The 21,095-nt window shown below is 38.2% G+C and overlaps 1 protein-coding gene across 1 annotated transcript in view; it reads left to right on the top strand.

The window, feature by feature from the left end:
* Nucleotides 1-21,095, top strand: part of lrmda (leucine rich melanocyte differentiation associated) — a 294,340-nt gene that overhangs the window by 180,590 nt on the left and 92,655 nt on the right. Inside the window, exons 3-5 of the mRNA XM_082154025.1 lie at nt 9,509-9,635; nt 10,884-11,023; nt 16,704-16,830. Coding sequence (XP_082010151.1) covers nt 9,509-9,635; nt 10,884-11,023; nt 16,704-16,830 — 394 coding nt within the window. The remainder of the gene's footprint in view (nt 1-9,508; nt 9,636-10,883; nt 11,024-16,703; nt 16,831-21,095) is intronic.

Genomic DNA, 21,095 nt, shown 5'->3' with positions numbered 1-21,095 from the left:
GACAAGGGCATAAATGACAATTAATGTGTTGATTAAATTACTAGGCAGAATTAATTAAATAAAATCAAAATTAAATTGAAATAAATGGCTCAATCAAGCATATGCAGTATTTCCACAAGAGAGGATGGAATATTGCAATATACTGAAATATGTAAACCACTTTTTAATTTTTTATATAGAAAAAAGACTGAACTTTTACTTTTACTCAGAGTAATTCCGCTGCTGCAAATGCCTAATGGTTACATGTAGGTTGCCATTCTGTATATTTTAGCCATTGATAGTATTTCCCCCCAGTTTTTCATCATTTTGAAAGTCATTGATTTTACTTTTTGGTATTTATCTAAATGCAAAGTGCCTTAAGATTAATTTCCCTCGCAGATAAACAGTGATGGCAGATGACTATGGTGCCATCTGTAAAGAATAGAATTGATTTTCAGGGCAGCGGTACGAAAGGGAGAATGCATTTGTTTTGCGAGGAGAGGTATAATCAGTCAGTGGTGTCGTTTAAAGAAACTGGGTTGCACCAGAGACAGGGAGGCCATGAGGCATGAAGAGAAATGGTGTCGACCATTTCTCTACCAGGAGACCCATATAAAGTTACGCTGCAGTGCTTCCAAAATAAAGTGGCTGGCTCTGTTTTTACTTTAATCTTAAGAATAGCATCTAGATTATACATAATGTTAATGATTTTGGTGTAATAATGCTGTTGTTGTTTGGTCTTCAGATTGAAAAGTTTAGGCCTCAAAGTGGGATGCCTTTAACCCCCTAATTTTACATATAATTTTTTTTTTTATATTAATGAGTTGAGTTATGTGATGAGTGATGTGTAATTTTATGTAATAGCAATATTTAATTTTGGCAGAAATTAAGTGCATAAATGTTTATTATCCATAATTCAGTTAAATACAGATATGTAAGATACTTCATCTCCTTTATTTATTTATTCGGAACTTCATCAACACAAACCAAAAGATAATGTGAACCAAAAAAATATGTTTGACAACAGTGGGTTTCACATTACACCTTGAGATAAATTTAAAACAGTAATACATCTGATTGGATGAGTTGTGTTTGAAACTACTTTAAAATAGCCAATGTAAACACACTTGCGATGGCACATAGTTGTTTTGCAATGTTGCTTGGCAACAGTAAACAACCTTTATTTACACACTATTTACACTGGACACAAGCAGAATGTTGTGATGCTTCAAAACTAAACCAATCCCATTGTAATCCAAGAAGCTGTCTATATTGGATGCACCCATCTGCAACAGTCAATACTTTCTCTTACAATTTATACTGTGGTATTTCTGTGGTTGTATAGTCTCTGCAGTGTCTCTGCAATAAACAGTCTTACTGTCAGTCCTGCTCTTTATTATTATAAGAAAACATATCCATTTATTTGATTGTTTTCATTTCCACGATGATAATGACAAAAAAATGGATACTGCACTGCTTTAGATTTTTGCATTGTCAGTTAAAATGATTTGCTGGTCAATTTAGACAACTTCAATTTGTGTACATTTGACCCAAAGAACACACACGCTTGTTCCAGAAGCTGTCCTTTGAAGTACAGGTTGTGCCTTTTGCATGACTGAAGCGAGGGTAAGTGATTAGACAGCGTTTGGACAGACACCCTCAGTACTCTGTAACACAAGGTGATTTGTGCACGTTGCAGCTCAGCTCATGAAGTCCAGGTTGCCCCTGACAGGGCCCATCAGGTCAGTCAGACTTGGCACTGGAAACAAAGTTTGCCAGGGCCGGGGGTCAAACTCAGCTTAAAGAGTCAGCTCTGTCAAAAGCCTCAGACACATTCTTACCTTACAGCCAACCTCGACTGATCCAGGGCTATTAATCACAGCGGAGCGGCTCTGACCTCAGCCCCTTCTCCCTTTGAAGTGTGCTGTCCTTTGCCGCATGAGGAAATCATTTGCTGCCTGATTCAATGAGCCGTCAGCCGAGCCAGCGGACCTAATGACATGTGAGAATATTAACCTCCTACCACTGAGAGCTGTGAATCTTGAGAGGCAGTCTATAATTCACCAGGCGTTTCATCCCTAGCCTCACTCCTTCTTCTGGTCGAAAACCCCCGCCCGACCCGACTCAACCCCACCCTAGTCTCAGCCTCAGACGTCACGCCCACAGGCCGTTGGCTGAACGTCTGATGCATATGGCACACAAAATGGGAAACACTTCAGGAGTTTTGAAGTCATCGTCTGAATTCTACAGGATTTCCTGGAGACGTGTGTGTCACGTTCTTTAACGATCCACCTGGAAACAAGCTGTTGTGATGCCAAACCCCCTCATGGAATAGGAAAGCTGTCGTGTTTACAACTGTGACAATGAGCGCTTACCAGGATCTACTGTAAATGCTGGATTTTCAAAAGTATGTGAAGTTTATGGTGCCACTGGTGCAGTAAACTTGCACAATGTTCTTGAATGAATAATTTGTTAGATGCATGCTGGTTTGTTAATGTAGGGACATCGACTTTACATTTTCATGCCCCTAAACATGATAGAGAACAAAGCAAACTGTGAGTGGTTGCTTTACATGTCAGTCAAACGTCGTCTTGGGCAGTCCTTGGCCAATGAAAGCTGCGATGAAGTCTAGACCTTCTGCCGTCAGTCTGAAGGTCTGGCTACGCTAGACTAACCCCACCCTAACCCAACACACCACTGCCTGGTCCAGAGGCTGCCCCAATGGGATAGTTCACCCAAAATTGAATATCATCTGTTATCATTTACTCACCCTTGTTTTGACCCAAATCTGTATGACTTTATTTCTTCTGTTGATATTTTGAGAAATGTATTTTTTTCCCCACAGAGTTAAAGTTAATGATCAAATTAGGGTGAGTAAATGATCACAGATTTTTTTTCCTTAAAAGATGTATTTGACCCTAACATTTTGTCACTTACTTTCTTCCAACCGCATGTTATTTAAAAAAAAAAAAATTATAATAATTGTGAAATACAAAATAAGATGTTGCTCAGAATGTACAAGCTGCTCTTACAAAGATCCACAAAAAGTGGATTGTGATTTACAAAGAATCAAAAGCTCCAAAAAGGACAAAACAGAACCATAAAGTTATCTTAAAAGTAGTCCATTCAAGACTTCTTAAGCCATTTTATGATATGCTTTTTTGAAGCTTGACTGTGCCATCTACTTTCCTTGTTTGTAAAGCAGAATCTTGAACAAATTGCTTAAGAAAAAATAAAAAGCTAAAACAACATGAGGATGTGTAAATTCCGATATTTCTTTGGCCGCACCATTCATTTAAGTGACCTTTTGTTATCTTCTCTTATAACCCGATAATTTAGACTAATTAAATACTTTTTATTCATGTCGATTTATTCATGGAAACCCTATGTGTTTTGTTTTTTTTCTTTATCTACAAAACACTAGCATTTAGCTCTTTATATAACTATTTGTTATTTATATGTGTAATACGCAGTACTGTAATGATAGTGTTGTTAAATGGAGCCAAATTATGCACTGCAGGTTTGTGAATATCCACGTAAATAACAAGCCAAAATGTACATTATATATTGGAAGAAAATCACCCAACCAGTGGGCGTCCCATTAAAACTGCAGGATGACTGCTCCATAAGCCTTTAACACATGTAAATTGCAACATAGCTCAAGCCCATTTTCTTACACATGTGATCTGTAAATTGCTGCCACCCTAGGGCTGGTGACATGTTTGATGTCAGGCGGACTGGAGGGGCTGAGATTAAGCCAGATAATGGTTGCCTAATACTGCCAAATCGAAGATTTATTGTGCCGCCGCATCCGAAGCATCATGTTTTTGAAGATTGAAAACAGAATTTCATGCAGGTTGAAGGTAGGAGTGCATCTAAGCTCCTTTGGCACATATATTATGCATGAAGCTGGTGTCAAGATCATATTCAAGGTTGTAAGGTTGATTAATAAAACTCTGAGAATGACACAATAGGCAGATGTGGCGTTCTACCTCACATTTATCACAACTGCAGATCATCCTCTGAGAAATAGTTGATTCACTCATTTTTCTCTGTGCGATGAGGAGTTTGTCATGTCCTCTGATGGACAGCTTCGCGGTGTCATGTGCATTTTTTCTTTCTTCGTGTTTTTTTACATTTATTCAAACCAGACCAATCCCTGTTTTTACAGCCCAGCTTCCCTCTTTCATTCATTATAGTTTCTTATCTTGGCAGGCAATCAGAACTGCCAGGCAGCCAGTCCATTATGCACATATGAAGCCCATCACTCCAACCGGATTGGCCAATTCATCAAACATTTATCTTTTGCCCTGTGAACAGCGTGTCAATTTGCCTGTCACTCGCAAGCCTTCGCAGCCTCTTCGGAATAAAAACATTACTTTTCCCGCACCGGAGACCGCTTTGATGTTAAATCTCCCCTCTTTAACTTTAAAACAAGGCCTGAAGTCAGATTCCAATCCACACACAGGAAAAGATCCCAAACAACTGGATCCGGGCAGCCATCCACTGTTGACCATACTTTGAGACCGAGCTGTGGTGCTGGTTGCAGATCAGCTGGTAAATATGTACGGCCTAGATCACCCTTGGCTGTTCTGGGACCCAGTTTTGACTCCACACACATGGCATGGGTGACACTGTGGAGCTGAGGATATGAGAGGGACTAATATCAAAGAATGATCTGAGCTGCTCTGTCAAGAACAGACACACTGGGGACTCGAAAAAATAGAGCAGAGAAGAGAAAGGCCTTTTAAAACCGGCGAGCAAACAAGGGAATTATTGGCCATAGCAAAGGGAAATATCAAAGCTGGGAGTATCATACAGAAGGAGGCTTTTGCTGAATGGGATCACTGCTGGAACGCAGACTCGGAATACAAAGGCAGCGTGAGTGTGCTTGAATGAGTGCTGTCTAAGAATATGTTATTTGCGGTTAGCGCTATTTGCTAACTTGGTTGTATCAACTCTGCAGGTGTATCTGAATTCTCTTTACTCGTACTCTCTCTGTCTCTCCCTCCCTGGACATGTGACCTGTGAAAGCTGGCTGACTAATGGCTGCAGTGACTGACATTTCAACCAATAATCACAGAGTGTTTTTTCCCCTGTTGTCAGCAGCAGTTTATCAATCAGCATGTCCGCATTAGTATTTGTCTATCGATCCATCCATCTCTGTCAAGCCATCTCTGTGTCATTGTCTGAGCTCTTGTCCTCTTGTTTGGCTTCTTTTGAGGATAGTCTGCATAGTAATTTGTTTTACAGGCCCTGGCTTTGAAAGGTTGACTAACAGCATTTACATGGCGGCCATTTGAAAAGGCGTGGAAGCAGACGTTCCCAGCGAGCGCTTGTTTCACATGTCAGCAAACTGTCACCATCTACACAGGATTTTTTTAACATAACCTTTGGTAATAATCGACTCGTTTGACCTTCTTTTAATGCTATCGACTTTCTCTGTCAGTATTTTTCCCCTCCTCATTCAAGGCATTATGTTTATAATAGGATTACAAGAGATCCCAATTTGACGAGCAAGAATTACCGTCAGGATGTTATTTGTCCGAATAATTAGCCACATCATATACAAGCTAGTCTCTGTATCTCAGTAAAACTAAACATGTCACAAAAATGTAAAAACACACCATGATGTTGTTCCTCTTTTACATTTTGGTTGGCTTAATGAGGGGAAGATTTCCAGAAATGTGTCGCCACGTGGAGTTATGAAAAGAAATCCTAGATAAAAAGTTTGGTGGTACAATTTTCATGTTTGTTAGGAGAAAACATTGTTAGTCGTGTTTTTGATTAGATTGTTTGTACCTATTACATAAGCAAGGGCTTGATCATCATTCTTACAGTTTGTCTCAAACAATGTATTATGCTTTGGTTCCTTATAAAATTTCTCTCTAATTCATTTCATTTACTCACTAGCACACTTGGTGTTTTCCGAGTTTCAATTTTGGACCCTGGCTGTTGTTCCAATAATGCGATTAATGTGTCCAAAGATCAGATTTATCCAAGCTATTTTAATTTAAACATGTATTTTTATTACAAACACCTCTGAATAAATATATTATTGTAAATCACTCAATGGCAGATTAAAAAGGGGTCACTGGCACATTGTAATGTCCGCATTATCCACCAAGCCATCTCTGACCTGTCCTAAATTTGTATCATGATCATTTGGTCACCTTATTTATGATGTGTAATCATGTGTTTTTCCAGCATCAGTTGTTTAGCAGCTGGGTCTGTGAGCCATTTGCTAACTCAGGCAAGATATAGCCAGACACGCTGCACTGGCAAACACGTTGAGATATTCACTGTGACAATGAGCTTGATCATAATTATCTTAACAAGGAGTGGGTTCATTGGTGTGGCTCGTTAAATCTATCTCTCTTTCCCACTCTCGTGTCTTCCCATCCATCTCTCTCCTTCTCGCCTTAGATCAGACGGCGCTCTCTGCATTGTGCTATTCTTTCATTGTGGTGTGACTTTGAAGATGGTGGTGAAAATGTGCAGTCGGTTTTGGATTCCCCATGGGGACGAGGTGTGAGTCAGAGAAGTTCCTACCTGAGAGTGTTTTATGTGTGATTGAGTTTTAGATTGCTTGTGTATTGACATTATTTTAGTTTTCACAAGATTTACTCGCCCTCAAGTTGTTGTTTTTTTATTCTGTGGAGGACAGATCAAAGTGACTAAGGCATTTTTTTTTTTTATGATTGGCATAAAGTATCAGTCTATATGATTTGTACAGTATATTCAAAGAATTTTGAAGTATGACGTTGCCAAATGTTGCATGTTCATTTGAATATGCAGAATGCAAGATTATCTATGAATAAGGTAACAGGTAATTAGGTAATAAGTTAACTTTATTTGGTCCTCGTTTCATATGTTACATGTACTTACTTTTGTAATAACAGTATATCATGCATAATTACATGCAACTAACCTTAAGCCAAACCCTATTTCCAAACCTAACCCTATAACATGTTGTTAATAAACATTACTTAGTACTTAAATGTATAATTACACTGTAACAAAGACACCAGTAATGTGTAAACAAACACCAAGTTTTAAGGCCTGTTCACACCAAGAACAATTACTATAAATATAACTGTATTATCATTCTGTTTATTCTAAGCGCATGCTTGTCTGTCACTTTAAATGCTCGAGCTCATTATAGCAGGATTGATTCTGATTGGCTGTCAATCGTTCATCAGATGGATAAAATCGTTCTGAAAGTGATTCCAATGATATCATTTATCTGTGCCGTTCATAGCTGTGGTGTAATAGCTGTGGCGTCATAGCTGTGGTGTAAACTCTATTCTTTAATATTGAGAATGATTTTTAGAACTATATCTTTATCATTATCTTTATAGTTATTGTCCTTGGTGTGAACAGGCCTTTAGTCTTGTATTATAGAACACTTTTATTTATAGAATATGAACTATAAACTGTTTATTTTTTTTTATCATGGACAAATTAGAAGGATATGGGGTTTGAAATGTATTGAAGCGGTTTCTGCCTCAGATTAAAAATATATATATATATATACTGTATATATATAGATACAAATTATGATAACACTATTTTAAGGTGACGTAGTTGCACGTTACTACATTTAATTACTATATAAACAGTAAATGTAATAACAGTAAATTATACATAATTACAAGTAACTAACCCTAAACCATAACCATAACTCTATAGTAAGTACATGTAGTTAGTTATTATTTCTTAGTACTCATATGAGTCAGTACAATGTAACTACATCACCTTAAAATAAAGTGTAACAAAAATGATAGTATATATCTTCCATTTTTCAAATGTTTATTATTATTACCTTTTATTTATAAGGCAGAATTGGGCTTCCATAGGAAAGAAATAAGGAGTGAGTGAATAACAGAATGTTCATTTTCGGTGAGCCGTTCTTTTAAGCGCGTGTGGCAATTAATCATTCAGTTAACAACATATTTTGAAAGTTTTCCCCTTCTGCACTGTACAGATGTTGTATAAAACGGCAGCGCAAACGTTTAGGCACAATGTGTTGTGGTTAAATTAGGGTTGAATCCCTGTTTGTTGTTTTGAATGTGATTTGGCCGCTCCCTTGGCTGTGAATTTAACTGATTAAATCACCTTTTGCACACAGCGGTAGTGACACGAAAACAACAATTAATAAGCAACCCCCCTGTGACGCGCGGATGCCTCTTAACTAAGCGGCTAATAACATTACAACCGCCCAGATACAGCTGAGGCAAACAGGTGGAGGGGGCTCGCAGAACAGCTTTCATTTATCGAGCAGGGACATTTCTCTGTATGCGTGGAGTTTTGTGCGATTTGACTACACAAATAGAACATATTTCTCTTGTGGTTGGAGTTCTTGGCTCTCTGCTTATATGTTTGCTTTCTTTCTCTTCTAAAGCCCACAACATTTCATCAGCCATGTTCTACAGGGTAAGAGTGAGATATTTGCATAACACAACAGAGAGTTTTACGAGACTAATTGGCAGGACCGATTTACAATATTTGGGTGTCATCCAAAGACAGAGAGACACCTGGCTAGATATCAACATTTACTCCTGTGAGCTCTTCCCAGATTGCCATGGGATTTTCCACGCAACTGTACCACGAAAAGTCTCACGACAACAAATTCATAAGGTTATGAAATGCAGGTGTTCTTTTTTCGTTTCGCCCCAAGAGCGTCAAAAACTAGCATCATGTTGCCATCTAATTGTTCTTTGCTCAAGGACGCTGACAGACGTAAATGTCAATTAACTAAGGGTGGACACATTAACATTGTAGGTTGTCAGCCTCTGCCATTTGAGGGATTAGAAACACACACCCCGGCTTTTATGCACCATCCGCGTCATGAACTTTGCAAGGCCCCGACATTACCCTGAGCACCACCCTCCATCATGTTTATGCCAGCACAGGGCGGGGAAAAGACCCAGACAGAGAGAAAGTCCTTGGGGACGGTGTGCGTGCGTGTCTGTGGGGATTAGGTGCCACAATGGGGAATAAAGGGAGAAACGTCCAACTTTTCCCCCCTAAAAGCAATTGTTTTTAACTGTAAGCGGCTCATCTGAGAAGTTGTAGAAGTTGTACTCATTCCGTTTGTGGCTAGGCATTATAGTTGAGCCGGGAAAATGATGGATGACGAGTTAAATTTGTGTTGGGGGAGTGAAGGTGAACTGTGACAGAGTTATTTATCTTGGGAATGGAGGGTTAGGGTCAGGCAAAGCTGGGTGCCTGAAGGCACAAGACATTGACAAATTCATCCCGCACACTGCATTTCTGAAGCCCTTTTGTTTTGAATCCTGGCTACTCACGAGTGACCCTCATCACTCACGCTGCCAGCGTGTGAAGGATGCCGCACCATGCCAGGGGATCTTAGCGCCACTAATTCTTATCATTCACTCTCCTGACAGTCCCAAGCCCAAACTATTCCGGCCTGTGAAAGGGCCCGCCTGAAATATTTATTTCTGCACATAATGGCTGCCCAGATTTAGGGCCATATCATTTTTCCTCTCTTGCCTTATCATTGCAGGTCACTGACAGCCCTGAAAGCGTTCAGCCAACTGGAAGAGCTGATTGTGGACAACAATCTTCTCGGAAATGACCTCCGGTTGCCCAGGTTACCACGGCTCCATACCCTAACGCTCAATAAGAACCAAATATCCTTTCTCAAGCTTTGCTTTTCAGTTCATGCTTGAACAAAATGACAGGAAATGCTGTGAGTTTCAGTGCAATGCAGTGTATCTCCTTGTGCTACACATTATCTCTTTAAATTATGTTATTGTGTTAAATTGAGCTCCTGTCTAATGGGGTTGCTTGATAAACTCACTTGAGTTTGTGCCATGGTGACCTCTAGTGGAGAAGAGGCAAAACAAAATATCCAGCACAGACCCATGACAGGAAGATAAAGCCCCATTAGACCTTTTTCTAAGAAACAGATCATATCATGATGACCCATATCATAGTTACAGTATATTAGCGTAGAATCACATGACCAGAAAGCAGAGCAAACAGAGTTAAAAGACCAACATTTAAACTCATAAATTTCCCAGTATAGCATTAGCTGTTTAATAAGCTAACAGAGTAATGTAACAGCTACCACACACCAAAAGTAAATCTTTGAAGCCAAACTGGAAATTTCACATTTTCGGCTGTTGACAGTCAGCAATTACATCACTACTACACATTACATTCAGTTTGTGTGATGAGATGCAAAGAGAAATAAATGGCAAAAGTAAATGTGCTAGCCTGACGAAAATTTATGCTCTGCTGTTTGTCGCTGGATGCTATCCATCTACATAATAATGACGCAGCCTCACCCTCTGTTCTCCAAACAGCTCTCCTCCGACAGAGTGTCAGCAGCTCAGACCCAAATTCTGCTGTGAAGTGGTCTGCACATGCTAATGGCCCAATTATTTACATCCTGTAGTGGCCTGCTGCCATTGAAATTCAAGTGCTGCATTAGTGTGGTTGTATTTTGACACGTTTCGGGCACCATTTTCCAATGAAGTGAATGTATTAGTGATGAATTTGCTGTGAAGTGGCTGTTTGTTTCCCTGTGCTGCCTGGGTGAAGGGGAGGGGGTGTCCATGGCTTAGGGAGTCACTAACTGTTTTTACCACAAGGCATCCATCATTTTGTCAATGTTTTTAATGTTCTGCACCCAGCCACCCAGGAAATGGGAAGAGGAACGGGGGAAGAGAACAGCCAAACTCGCAGCAAATGCCAAAATCTCGCCCTTAAATTTACCCGCTCTTTGTATTCTCAAGCATAATGCCTATTGAGCTCCTTCAAAGAGTTTCGGTAAATTTGACAGAGTTGTGCTGGCTGGCTAGGCCAGGGTAGAGCGCAGAGTAAATGCTAATGTAATTAACAGCCTGGATTCCTTGACCTCTGCCCTGTGACACTTCACCGACATCGAGGCCCTGCTGGAGCATTTGGTGGAAGTGACGCCAGCCCTGGAATACCTGAGCCTTCTGGGAAATGAGGCCTGTCCCAACCAGCTGGTCAGCATGGATAAAGATGAAGACGACTATCAGAGATACAGGTCAGAACACTACCATACTGATGAACATGCACAGTAGTCTTTTTTTTTTTTTTTTATAAGTATACAGAAGTATGCAAAAGTATGACACCACATTGAAAATTTGGGATTATAAACTTGGAAAATTGAAAAACAAAAACAAACAAAACCAAAGAAAAGTCATGTGGCAAATAAATTAGGAATATTTCAAATTCTACACTACATACACTGCATAAAATGTATCAGAAGGGACAGCAAAGACATGTATAATGTTATAACTATTATTTTAAACTTTCTATTGTTTTCAACATTTAGAATAATAAGAAATGTTTCTTGAACACCAAATAAGCATATTAGAATGATTTCTGAAGGATCATGTGACACTGACGACTGGAGTAATGATGCTGAAAATTCAGCTTTGTCATCTCAGGAATAAATTACATTTAAAAAATATAATGCAGTAGAAAACTTTGGTGGGTTTCCATGTTTTATGGGGACTTTCCATAGACATAATGATTTTAATACTGTACAAACTGTATATTTGATCACCTAACCATACCCCAAAACACAACCCTTACAGAAAACTTGGGGACCAAAATGTCCCCACAAGATCAAAGATTTCTGGTACTGCCATCCTTGTGGAGACCACAGTCCCACGCACACGCACACACATTAAACGGTTTGGGATTGGGTAAGAATTCTTTGTAAAGGTTATTTTTTTCCCCTCTTTTAAGATGTTCACTAGTGGCCTCGACCTTTGGGCCTCACTGTAGATGAAATATATGGTATCCTGAAGCAAAAAAATACTCATGAATTTATTTTGTACTCTGGTACTCATGAATTTATTTTGTTTTGCTGGTATGTTTTTATTTCTTCTGGAAAAAAAAGTGAAATACCCCAGGAGTGTGTAGTTTGGCAACTTCCAGTAATCTTTTATTTGGATGAACGGCTGTTGCACTACACCATAAATCACATTGCACAAGCAAAGACTGATACTTTAGGCTATAACCGCACACTCTTCTTTTTTTTATTTTGTAGACTTGCAAAATCGATTTCAGGTGTGAATTGTGATAACCACAAATGAGTGTTTGCTATCCTTTCCTTTCCTACAAGATGAAACGATGCATTCATTATCAAGCCCAGGCCTATGGGAGTGCAATGCCACGCTATGTTACCACCATTTGTCAGGTTTTCAACATGAAACCTAGCGGTGGGAAGAACGGTGGGGAGAAACACATTCTTTTGTCTACCTTAGACCTAAGTGCCTTTTTCTCAACACTGTTCAGTATGAATCATTTACTATACAGATGAACCCAATAGGCGCCACTCTCGCGCAATGTCTCCCATGCTTCACTTGGTGCAGAGGACGACTATTCTTTCCCTGACTGACAGCAGCTGTGTGTTTGTGATGTAATATTCATAATGTGTCACATAGTAATACATCAATTTGAGCATAATGCAGATTTTATGTCTGACAGGGTTAGCCGAGCACTCAGGTCATGGCAGGACTGGCCTTGGGCTATGCACTTCTCAGACTGCATCCTGAGAACAAAAAATAAAAAAAATAAAATACCTCTTCATAACACGGTGAAATATCGCACGCCTCTTTGCGCTCTTTCAATTAGTCAAATGAAATGAACAGGCACAAGTACACTCGGCTGTATTTTACAGCAGTCGCTCGGCTCATTCATCATTGTTTACTTCTGGGGCTCGAGGAGTTTTCTTCCCTCCCTTTAGCTAAAGTAGTTCAGTACTCGACACAGCGACAGCCATCTGCGGTAAAGGATGTATGTCCTGTCTCTCTGGAATGCTCTCCAGCCCATGCTGTCTGTGATCGCATGTTTGTCTCTTGACATCATGACGTGTGTGTGGGCTTAAATATCTGTGTTTGCTGAAGATCAGAAAGTTTAGGCCAGTTTTGCCTGGGGTGCTTTAAACAACACTTGCTGCAGAGCTGCTCCAACCATCTGTTAGATCAGCACAAACAATTTCACAATCATCAGGAAAACACCTGCATATTTCCCACTAACAGTCGCTGTTATTATACTTGTTTGTAATTGAATCACAACAGTAAACAAAGCATACACCAACACCACACTGCTCCTAGTCACTTGTCTAGAGGAATTTGTTACTTAAAGTTATTAGTTGTTTCGCTAAGGCGAGTATAACCGTTCTGTTGCACATATTTAGAGTTATGGATTTAAACAAACAAAATAACTCTTAAGCATTCAACTTCAGTGTGTAGCTTGTCCTGCATTGTTTGTTCTACTGACAGTGATACATTTTTGAGGAGAGTGCGAATTTACTTTTTAAGAAATAAGACTTTTTTTCAGGCAAATAAAACAGGGCGCATAATCCCATGTATACAGTATTCCTATATGTATAGGCTTAATTATCATCTTTATTGTAAATCTATATATACGTTTATACACACTCTATATACATTTACTTATAAATTGTAGTCTTTTACTGATTCCAAATGACATGATAACATTTGTAGTTAGTAATGTAATACATTACATTACATTATACATTTTAGGTAATATCTGACACATAAGCTACATCTAAAAATGCTGTCAACAGCCAGAAAAAAATATATAATATTTTTCATCATTTTTTAGGAATAAAATGTTGTATAAAATGTGGCCAATTATATAAAAACATTCAGAATATGGATAGGAATAAAACTGTAAAGTTTGTAAGTGCTGCTGAAGTGGAGATTTCTGACTCTGTGCAGGAAAAAAAATAAAAATAAATTAAGATAACTGCCTCTTAAGACATTGTAGTGACATTGTATTGTAATTGAAATCTACAGACGCAAATAGATAAAGTGCAATAAAACCAACACTGAAAAGTGTTTTTTGGATGTTTTCTTTGAAACAACATTTTGTAAAAAGCCAAATAGCCCAAAGTCACAAAATTGACTGACAAAAGAAAAAAATGTGTTTTTGCCTGTCTGACCTAAAATCTTAAAATCTGAAGGGGTACTTCAAGTAAATGTATTAGGTTATTAAAGAGGTTTGGCTGAAAAAAAAAAAAGTTTGTGAATCCCTGCGTTACAAAATGTAATTACAAAATGGCGCGAATATATGCATTTTAATGTGTTTGATTATTTTTTTATAATTTTTTTAATTCAGTGTTACATTTTCTGTGTAATTATAGCCACCTGCCTAGTGGCTGGTCTGTGTGTGCAATTCCACAAAACCAAAGGAACTTCAGGAGAATCAATACATTTTTTATTATTTTCTGCCATTGTGTGAATAATATGTAATCATGCAATCAATAAAAAAGTAATTGAAGCCTGATAGCAAGTATTTTAAAATGTAATATTATATAAAAACAAGTACTTAACTTTTTTTCTGACATTTATGTGACAACGCTTCATCGCCATTGACAAATCTTTCCTCATTAATGAGAAAACGCTTCCCCGCCATTGGCTGAATTTTCCAGCTTTCTGTGGTTTCACTGTTATATGGTAGGGGGCGCTATTACGCAACTTCTGAAAGAGTAGAGAATATCAAGATCAAAACACGGGCAAAAGAAGCAGAAACAAGCAATAAAAGCATTGCTTATGCACGTTTAGTCAAAAAAAAAAAAAAAATCTTAGCTTTTTCTTCAATATGTTGCTTTTTTTATGGAGCTTTAACAGACATTGCCTGTTCATAAAAAAAGAATGCTTAAAGCTAGTATAACATTTTCTTTTTCTTTTTCTTTTTTTTTTAAAGCAGAGGCTCTGTCCTTTCAATTTTGATATATTGCATGTTCAGATATGAAATTATATGATTATAGCTATAGGAATAAAGTATAGTAAAGTCTTTAGGAAAGTAATGTGTAAATTAATGCTGTACACATGCAAAAGATACACACTGGGGTGTTTATGCAAATAGAGTTTAAAGGGATAGTTCACTTTGAAATAAATTTTTGGTATGTTTTAGCCTACCTCAAGGGCATCCAAGATGTAGGTGTCTTTTTTTCCGCAGTAGTTTCAATTTAGATATACACACTAGATGTCGCCTTATACGGCAGTTCATTGGAACGAATGTCTTTAAGGCGACATCTAGTGTATATATCTATGCACCAGTCTGCGTACACGTCAGATCAGATCACTCGGACATGTCTGTGTATAAGAGGTAAAAACGATATAAATACTGTTCGTTTTCTCACACAAACCGCTCGTTTCGTGTCTTAGGCCATCAATGTGTACTTACGATGGGGAATTGTTTAATTTGGACGACGGGGAATTGTTTTAATTTGGACTCTGTGCATGCTCTTTGAGATAATGACCATAGACCTGCATTATATGACTGACAGACAAGAACGGTTTGACCTAAAAATATCAAAATTGAAACTACTGCGGAAAAAAAGACACCTACATCTTGGATGCCCTTGAGGTAAGCTAAAACAAACCAAAAATGTATTTCAAAGTGAACTATCCCTTTTACTCTAAAACATCCCCACACGTTTTTGATTCAGGCTTATCTTAATAGAATCAATCTGCAATCGTGCTCTCTATGATCCATCAGGAATAAACACGTAGCATGGGTTCGCCTTCGTCCTTCATCATTGTCATCATCATGGGTTTGTTGCTGGCTTTTGCATGAGAGCTCGGTTGGGAATCTGTCACTGCCCATATACACATCTGTTCACACCCTCCACTTAGTGTCTCTCTCTCTCTGTCTGTCTGTCTGTCTCACTCTCTCTCTCTCTGTCTGTCTCTCTCTCACTCCCTCTCTCTCTCTCTCTCTCTCTCTCTCTTTCTATCTCACTCTCTGTTTGAAGTCTTGACATGCCTCTTCCTCCATTCCAGTCAGCCTGTGAAAGAATCTGTTGTCATCTATGTATTCCCGCTATTATCTCACGTCATTTTCTCTCCCTGAATGAAAGACAGAGAGTGTGTGAAAGCGTAAAGAGATATCTGTGAAGCTACCGAAATGACAGCTTGGCAGATTCTGTCAATGTGGGCTTTTTATCTGTTTATATGTTGTCCTTATTTATTTTTTACATATTTTGAAGTTAATTACCTATTTACAAATATTGCTACAGTTAATTTAATGCATTTTGAAGGAAATGTTCGTTTAAGTTTTATTTTGTGTGGTTGTCTTGCAGATTTGATTCAGACTTCCCTTCTTCATTTAAATTAGCTGTACACTTACAGTATCGACACTGCACTGGATATGGATAGTCAAACTTAAGAAGAAAAGGAAAACAGTTCAAACTTTTTGATGCAAAATACGCCCTTCCTAAAATATAAAAGCAGCCATATTTTCATGTCATGTGTACGGACCCATTTTCTTACTGAGTAAAATAATAATAATGATAATGATAATAAGCATGACATTTTTTTGTCAGTATACTAAAGGCAAAACAAATTACTGAAATATTATCTTTAATATTTACAATTAGTTGATTATATAAGGAACATTTGCTTAAAAAAAAAAAAAAGAAGCTAGCACATTTAAATATTATTATAAACTTTACATTGGACACATTATGACTGTTTATGTAGCTTGGTTTATTGCAAAGGACATTCTTAAGATTTTAAATGTGTAAAATGTTTAAGTTTAAAACTAAATTCTGTAAACTGCTATAAAACAACATAAAATGCTACTTTTGTGACCTGAAATCTGGCATGCTGTCTGGTTAGTAAAATCTGCTTTGTATATGTTTTGTTTTTTGTTTTTTTTTCTCTTCATTTGATCTGTAGGTACTTTGTACTACATAAGCTGACAAATCTGAAGTTCCTAGACACCAGGAGAGTGACCCAGTGGGAGCGGTCAGAGGCCGAAGCACGTGGAGCTTTCATGAAGGTGGTCAAGCCGAAAAATGACCAAGTAAGTACAGTACTTTGCTATAAAGAAAAAGACCGAGACATATGACACATACACATACAGGATCAACAGACAGTTAATATAATCCGAGATTAACTGACTGTGTATCCCAGATAATGGGCCTGTGGTTTAGTGTGTAACTCAGTAGCCGGTTAAGTGTCTTTACCTTATGAAATGTAGGCGAATAACTAAACACCCTGACCCTGTAAATGATTTGTGTAACCCTCCCCTTTCTGTGCAGATGACTATAAGAACTTAAAAGGCTAAGGCACCGTGAGCTAATCCATCCCACTCCTTCTTAGCTCCCATTGTTTGTTCGTAGCAAATTGTCAGAATCTCTTAAGAGGTTACTTGTACGCTGCTCTTTGAAGACGTGGCCTTTCAATCTCGCCTGGCTGTTTAGAGGAGGGTCTTTTTAATGACCACGACATGACCTCTTTCCGTATGCATGAGCCCAGATCAAAGTGGACGGCGCCTGTCCGATCGGCCTTGACTCGCACGGCGTGACAGCGCTTTCCATCGGAGTGACAGCTCACGTTCAGAACAGTCACCATCGCTTAATTATCCATCGCACACACAATTATTTCTCTCTCTGGCTTGCGTTTGAAGGGAGGCAGGCAGAGTCGTAATCTTCAAACACATCTCCATGCTCTTCTCCTCTAGATTTTATGAAAGAATGGCTTTAGTAAGATTTGATTTCATGTAGTTGTACAGTCATAAAATATTTAGCTTGTGGTTCAACCAGGTCTTTATCTTTTCTTCTTCCCAAGAGCCATGAGTTAGTGAAGCAAATATGGACGTGGATGCTCATGTAATTCGATGCAGTGTTTTAGATGACAGTGATGCTAATGTCACTTTTTTTTTCAGCATTAAAGTGACAGGAAAAGTGAAAACCATGCAATGAGTTAACCTCATTCAGGCATGTTTTTAGTTTGGAGGATATTTTGTTGGTTAGAAAATGAGAAAAGATGACTGTAAAGTGGAAAATAAAGTGTTGTGCAACCTGTCTACTCAAATAAGACAAGACATTTCAGGACATGCCGTTTTGAGAGTGATTGAGATGAATAGATGACCACATGTGAGATGAATAAAACAATTTCAAATAAAACGGTAACATATTGCCACAGTAGACCCATTTTAAGTCCAACCATTGAGCAGTTCCAGCATTTAATACTTAGTGGGCATGCTGTTGAAACAGAGAACTGTTTTAAATATCTGGGAACCGAACTAAATAGTGTTTATAGAAGTTGTGCATCTAATCCAAAAGTTTTCCTGAAGTAATCTGGAACCGTTTAGAAACGGTGTAAAAATATTTTACAAAGCATTCTGTCTTTTAAAATGGCGTTGTGTTATGCAAACTTGACATTATTTAACATTATAAGTCTATAAAACCTTTGTATCATATTTTTGTTTTTATGTTTCTGGAGCCATGAGTAATATTGAGTCATGAAATTACATGCATAGCTAACTTGTCATGGTTATGTATTTTATTGTATTTTTTTTAACGTTATAGTATTATTTTCATTCCTTTTTGTTTTTGCATACTACTGTATAAAATGAAGCAAGACAATTTTTCACATTGTGGATAACATCGTTTCAGTCAAGTTTTTTAACATCAAGGGCCCTATTTTAACGATCTGAAACGCAAGTGTCAAGCGCAAAGCGCAAGTAACTTTGTGGGCGGGTCTTGGGCGCTGTTGCTCTTTTCCCGGCTCTTTTCCCGGCGGGATAAATGACCCCTTGCAAATCTAAAAGGGGTTGGTCTGAAGTAGCTTCATTATTCATAGGTGTGGTTTGGGTGTAACGTGAAATAAACCAATCAGAGCGTCATCTCACATTCCCTTTAAGAGCAGACGCGCTTTTTCCATAGCGGATTGCTATTGTAACGGCGGATTTGACAGGCGTGCGCCAGGAGCGGTTCACAGCCAAGGAGAGCAACGCTCTCGTCACGGCCGTAAAAGAGAGAAGTTACATTGAAATGGAGAAACCCACCCAAATTAACTTCGGTTAAACAGGCGTATGATAATTTGGGTAAATGTGTAAGCTAGATGTATGCTTTTATAATACATTGTCTATCTATCTATCTATCTATCTATCGTAATAATGTATGATTTGCAAAAATGAAAACTGCTGCTTCTGTGTAGATGAGAGAATCAAAGTGAATGCACGTTGTGCACACGCTACATTGATTATGGCCAAGCATGCGCCCTTAAAATAGCATATGAATAACATGCGCAACGCGCCACTGACTTTAAACTATTTTTTCCTGGTTAGGGGCGCAATTGTTTTCTAAACCATCAAAATAGCATGAAGGAACGTTTGCGCCGGAACACGCCACCATTTTTGCGCTGAACCGCCCAGGGAGCGCAAGTTCATTCCCTAGTTTAGCGACGTGCTTCTGTGGAGGGAAAAGCGCGCTTTGCGCGGGTGCAAAATAGGAATGATACATGCGTCGGTGTACAAAGTCAATTGCGCTGGGTGCAAGATAGGGCCTGAAGTATCATGAACTAACAATAAACAATACTTATACAGCATTTATCATTCTAGATTTATCCAACTTGATATGCAGCTTGTTAAAATGTATTAGCATATGCACAATATGTTAACTTAACTTAGTGAACCATGTAGAAGTGTCATTCAGATCATTGTACCTAATGCATAAACTAATGTTAACAAGTTGAACCTTATTGTAAAGTGTTAAAGTTTCTAAAGTCTCAAAGTCTACAGCAAAAAGACAAGAATATCTCTGGCCTGTCCACTGTCATCAGTTAAGCAGATTAAATAGACTCTGCTGTAAGGCCTCTGTCCTCTCCACAATAACTGCTATTGTAGGGGCCTAGTGAGAGGGAGAAAGTTGGCTATGCTCTAATGTTCCATGTCTGTGCTTGACGTAGCTGTCACGCCAACGTTTCCCTAGCATTTGTTTTGATTTAGATGAGACATGATGTGGCAGCCATAACAAGCTCTGTGGGGCATGTGTACTCTCTGTCTCTAATTGGCTTCATCATCATGCCGATTGTCTACTGACCAATAGCGCAGGTCACCAATTAATGAGCGCCAGCAACAAGCTAGAAGATGATGGCATAATTAGTTATTTGTGTTTGCTTTTTATTCTCCATCCAGTGGGGTGTCTTACGTTTAAAGACATGCTGGCGTTAACATTGTTACAGCAGACTGTAATTAGCTCTTCCTGCTTTTCCAAATTTCCCATCAAACCGGAGTCCTGTACATGACAGCTTGCTGTTGTACCATTGTGGTAGTCTTTGAACGTCTCATCTGTGCCTGTCTGTTAGGTCTTACCCACTGTTTCTCTGTGTCTGTTTAGCTTTGCACGTTTAAAGAAAGAAAAAAAGAAAGTACATGTTAATAGTACTGTGTGCGTGTAAATGTTAAATTATGTAAAACGAGATAAATGATTATGTTCAACACAGATTTATGATGTTTGGGTTTCTTTTAAATGAATTTTTTTACAAATGAAAACTAATATGGTGATTAATGTGCTTTCTGTTTCTTTGAATGTTTAATGGGATCGTGTAATGTTTTTCTTTTCCTTTTCAAATTATAAAACGTATATAAAACCTTGCTGTACTATGAAAACACTGATCCAAGTCCCAAAAAAAACATTTATTAAAATCAAGCTGCAAAAACAGCAGATTTCTGTTTATTTACATTTACTTTTAAGTTTTGTGAACTCAAAGGAAAGTTCTAAAAACTCTTAAAATTTAATTTGATTCAACAATTGGTTTTAATTTAAGTTTAAAAGGGTGGTATAATTCCGTTTCTTAAGATGTAAAATACATCTCTGATGTCCCCAGTGTGTATGTGAAGTTTAAGCTCAAAATACCCCACAGATATATTTATATAGCATATTAAAGTTGTCACTTTTTGAAGGAAGTTTTTGTGTCTGTCCCTTTAAATGCAAATGAGCTGCTTCTCCCAGAGATGGAGACTCAATAAGAAGTGACAACATGGACAACTTTTCTGAATGGTTAGTTGATGAAATGATGTAGCTTATGTGTTGTTATCTTCTAGTCATTGATTAGCATATTCTGTCTTGATAATCTATAAATCGTATTCCGGGGGCGGGGTTTATGTAAATTTTAGGGTTAGTGATGTCACTAACCCGGGAGGAATGTCGTGTAGTCCCTACCAGCCGTTTGTTGTAGTCCTTTTTTCATATTTTTTTCATATCATACACAATCTTATTTTTTTAGAGACTGTGTGGCTCATTTCAGGACAGGTTGTCTCATCTCGGGATTTACAATTTA

The sequence above is a fragment of the Leuciscus leuciscus genome, assembly GCF_965113295.1.
Source record: "Leuciscus leuciscus genome assembly, chromosome: 22".
Lineage (NCBI taxonomy): Eukaryota > Metazoa > Chordata > Actinopteri > Cypriniformes > Leuciscidae > Leuciscus > Leuciscus leuciscus.
This window is presented reverse-complemented; position numbering and strand designations above follow the sequence as displayed.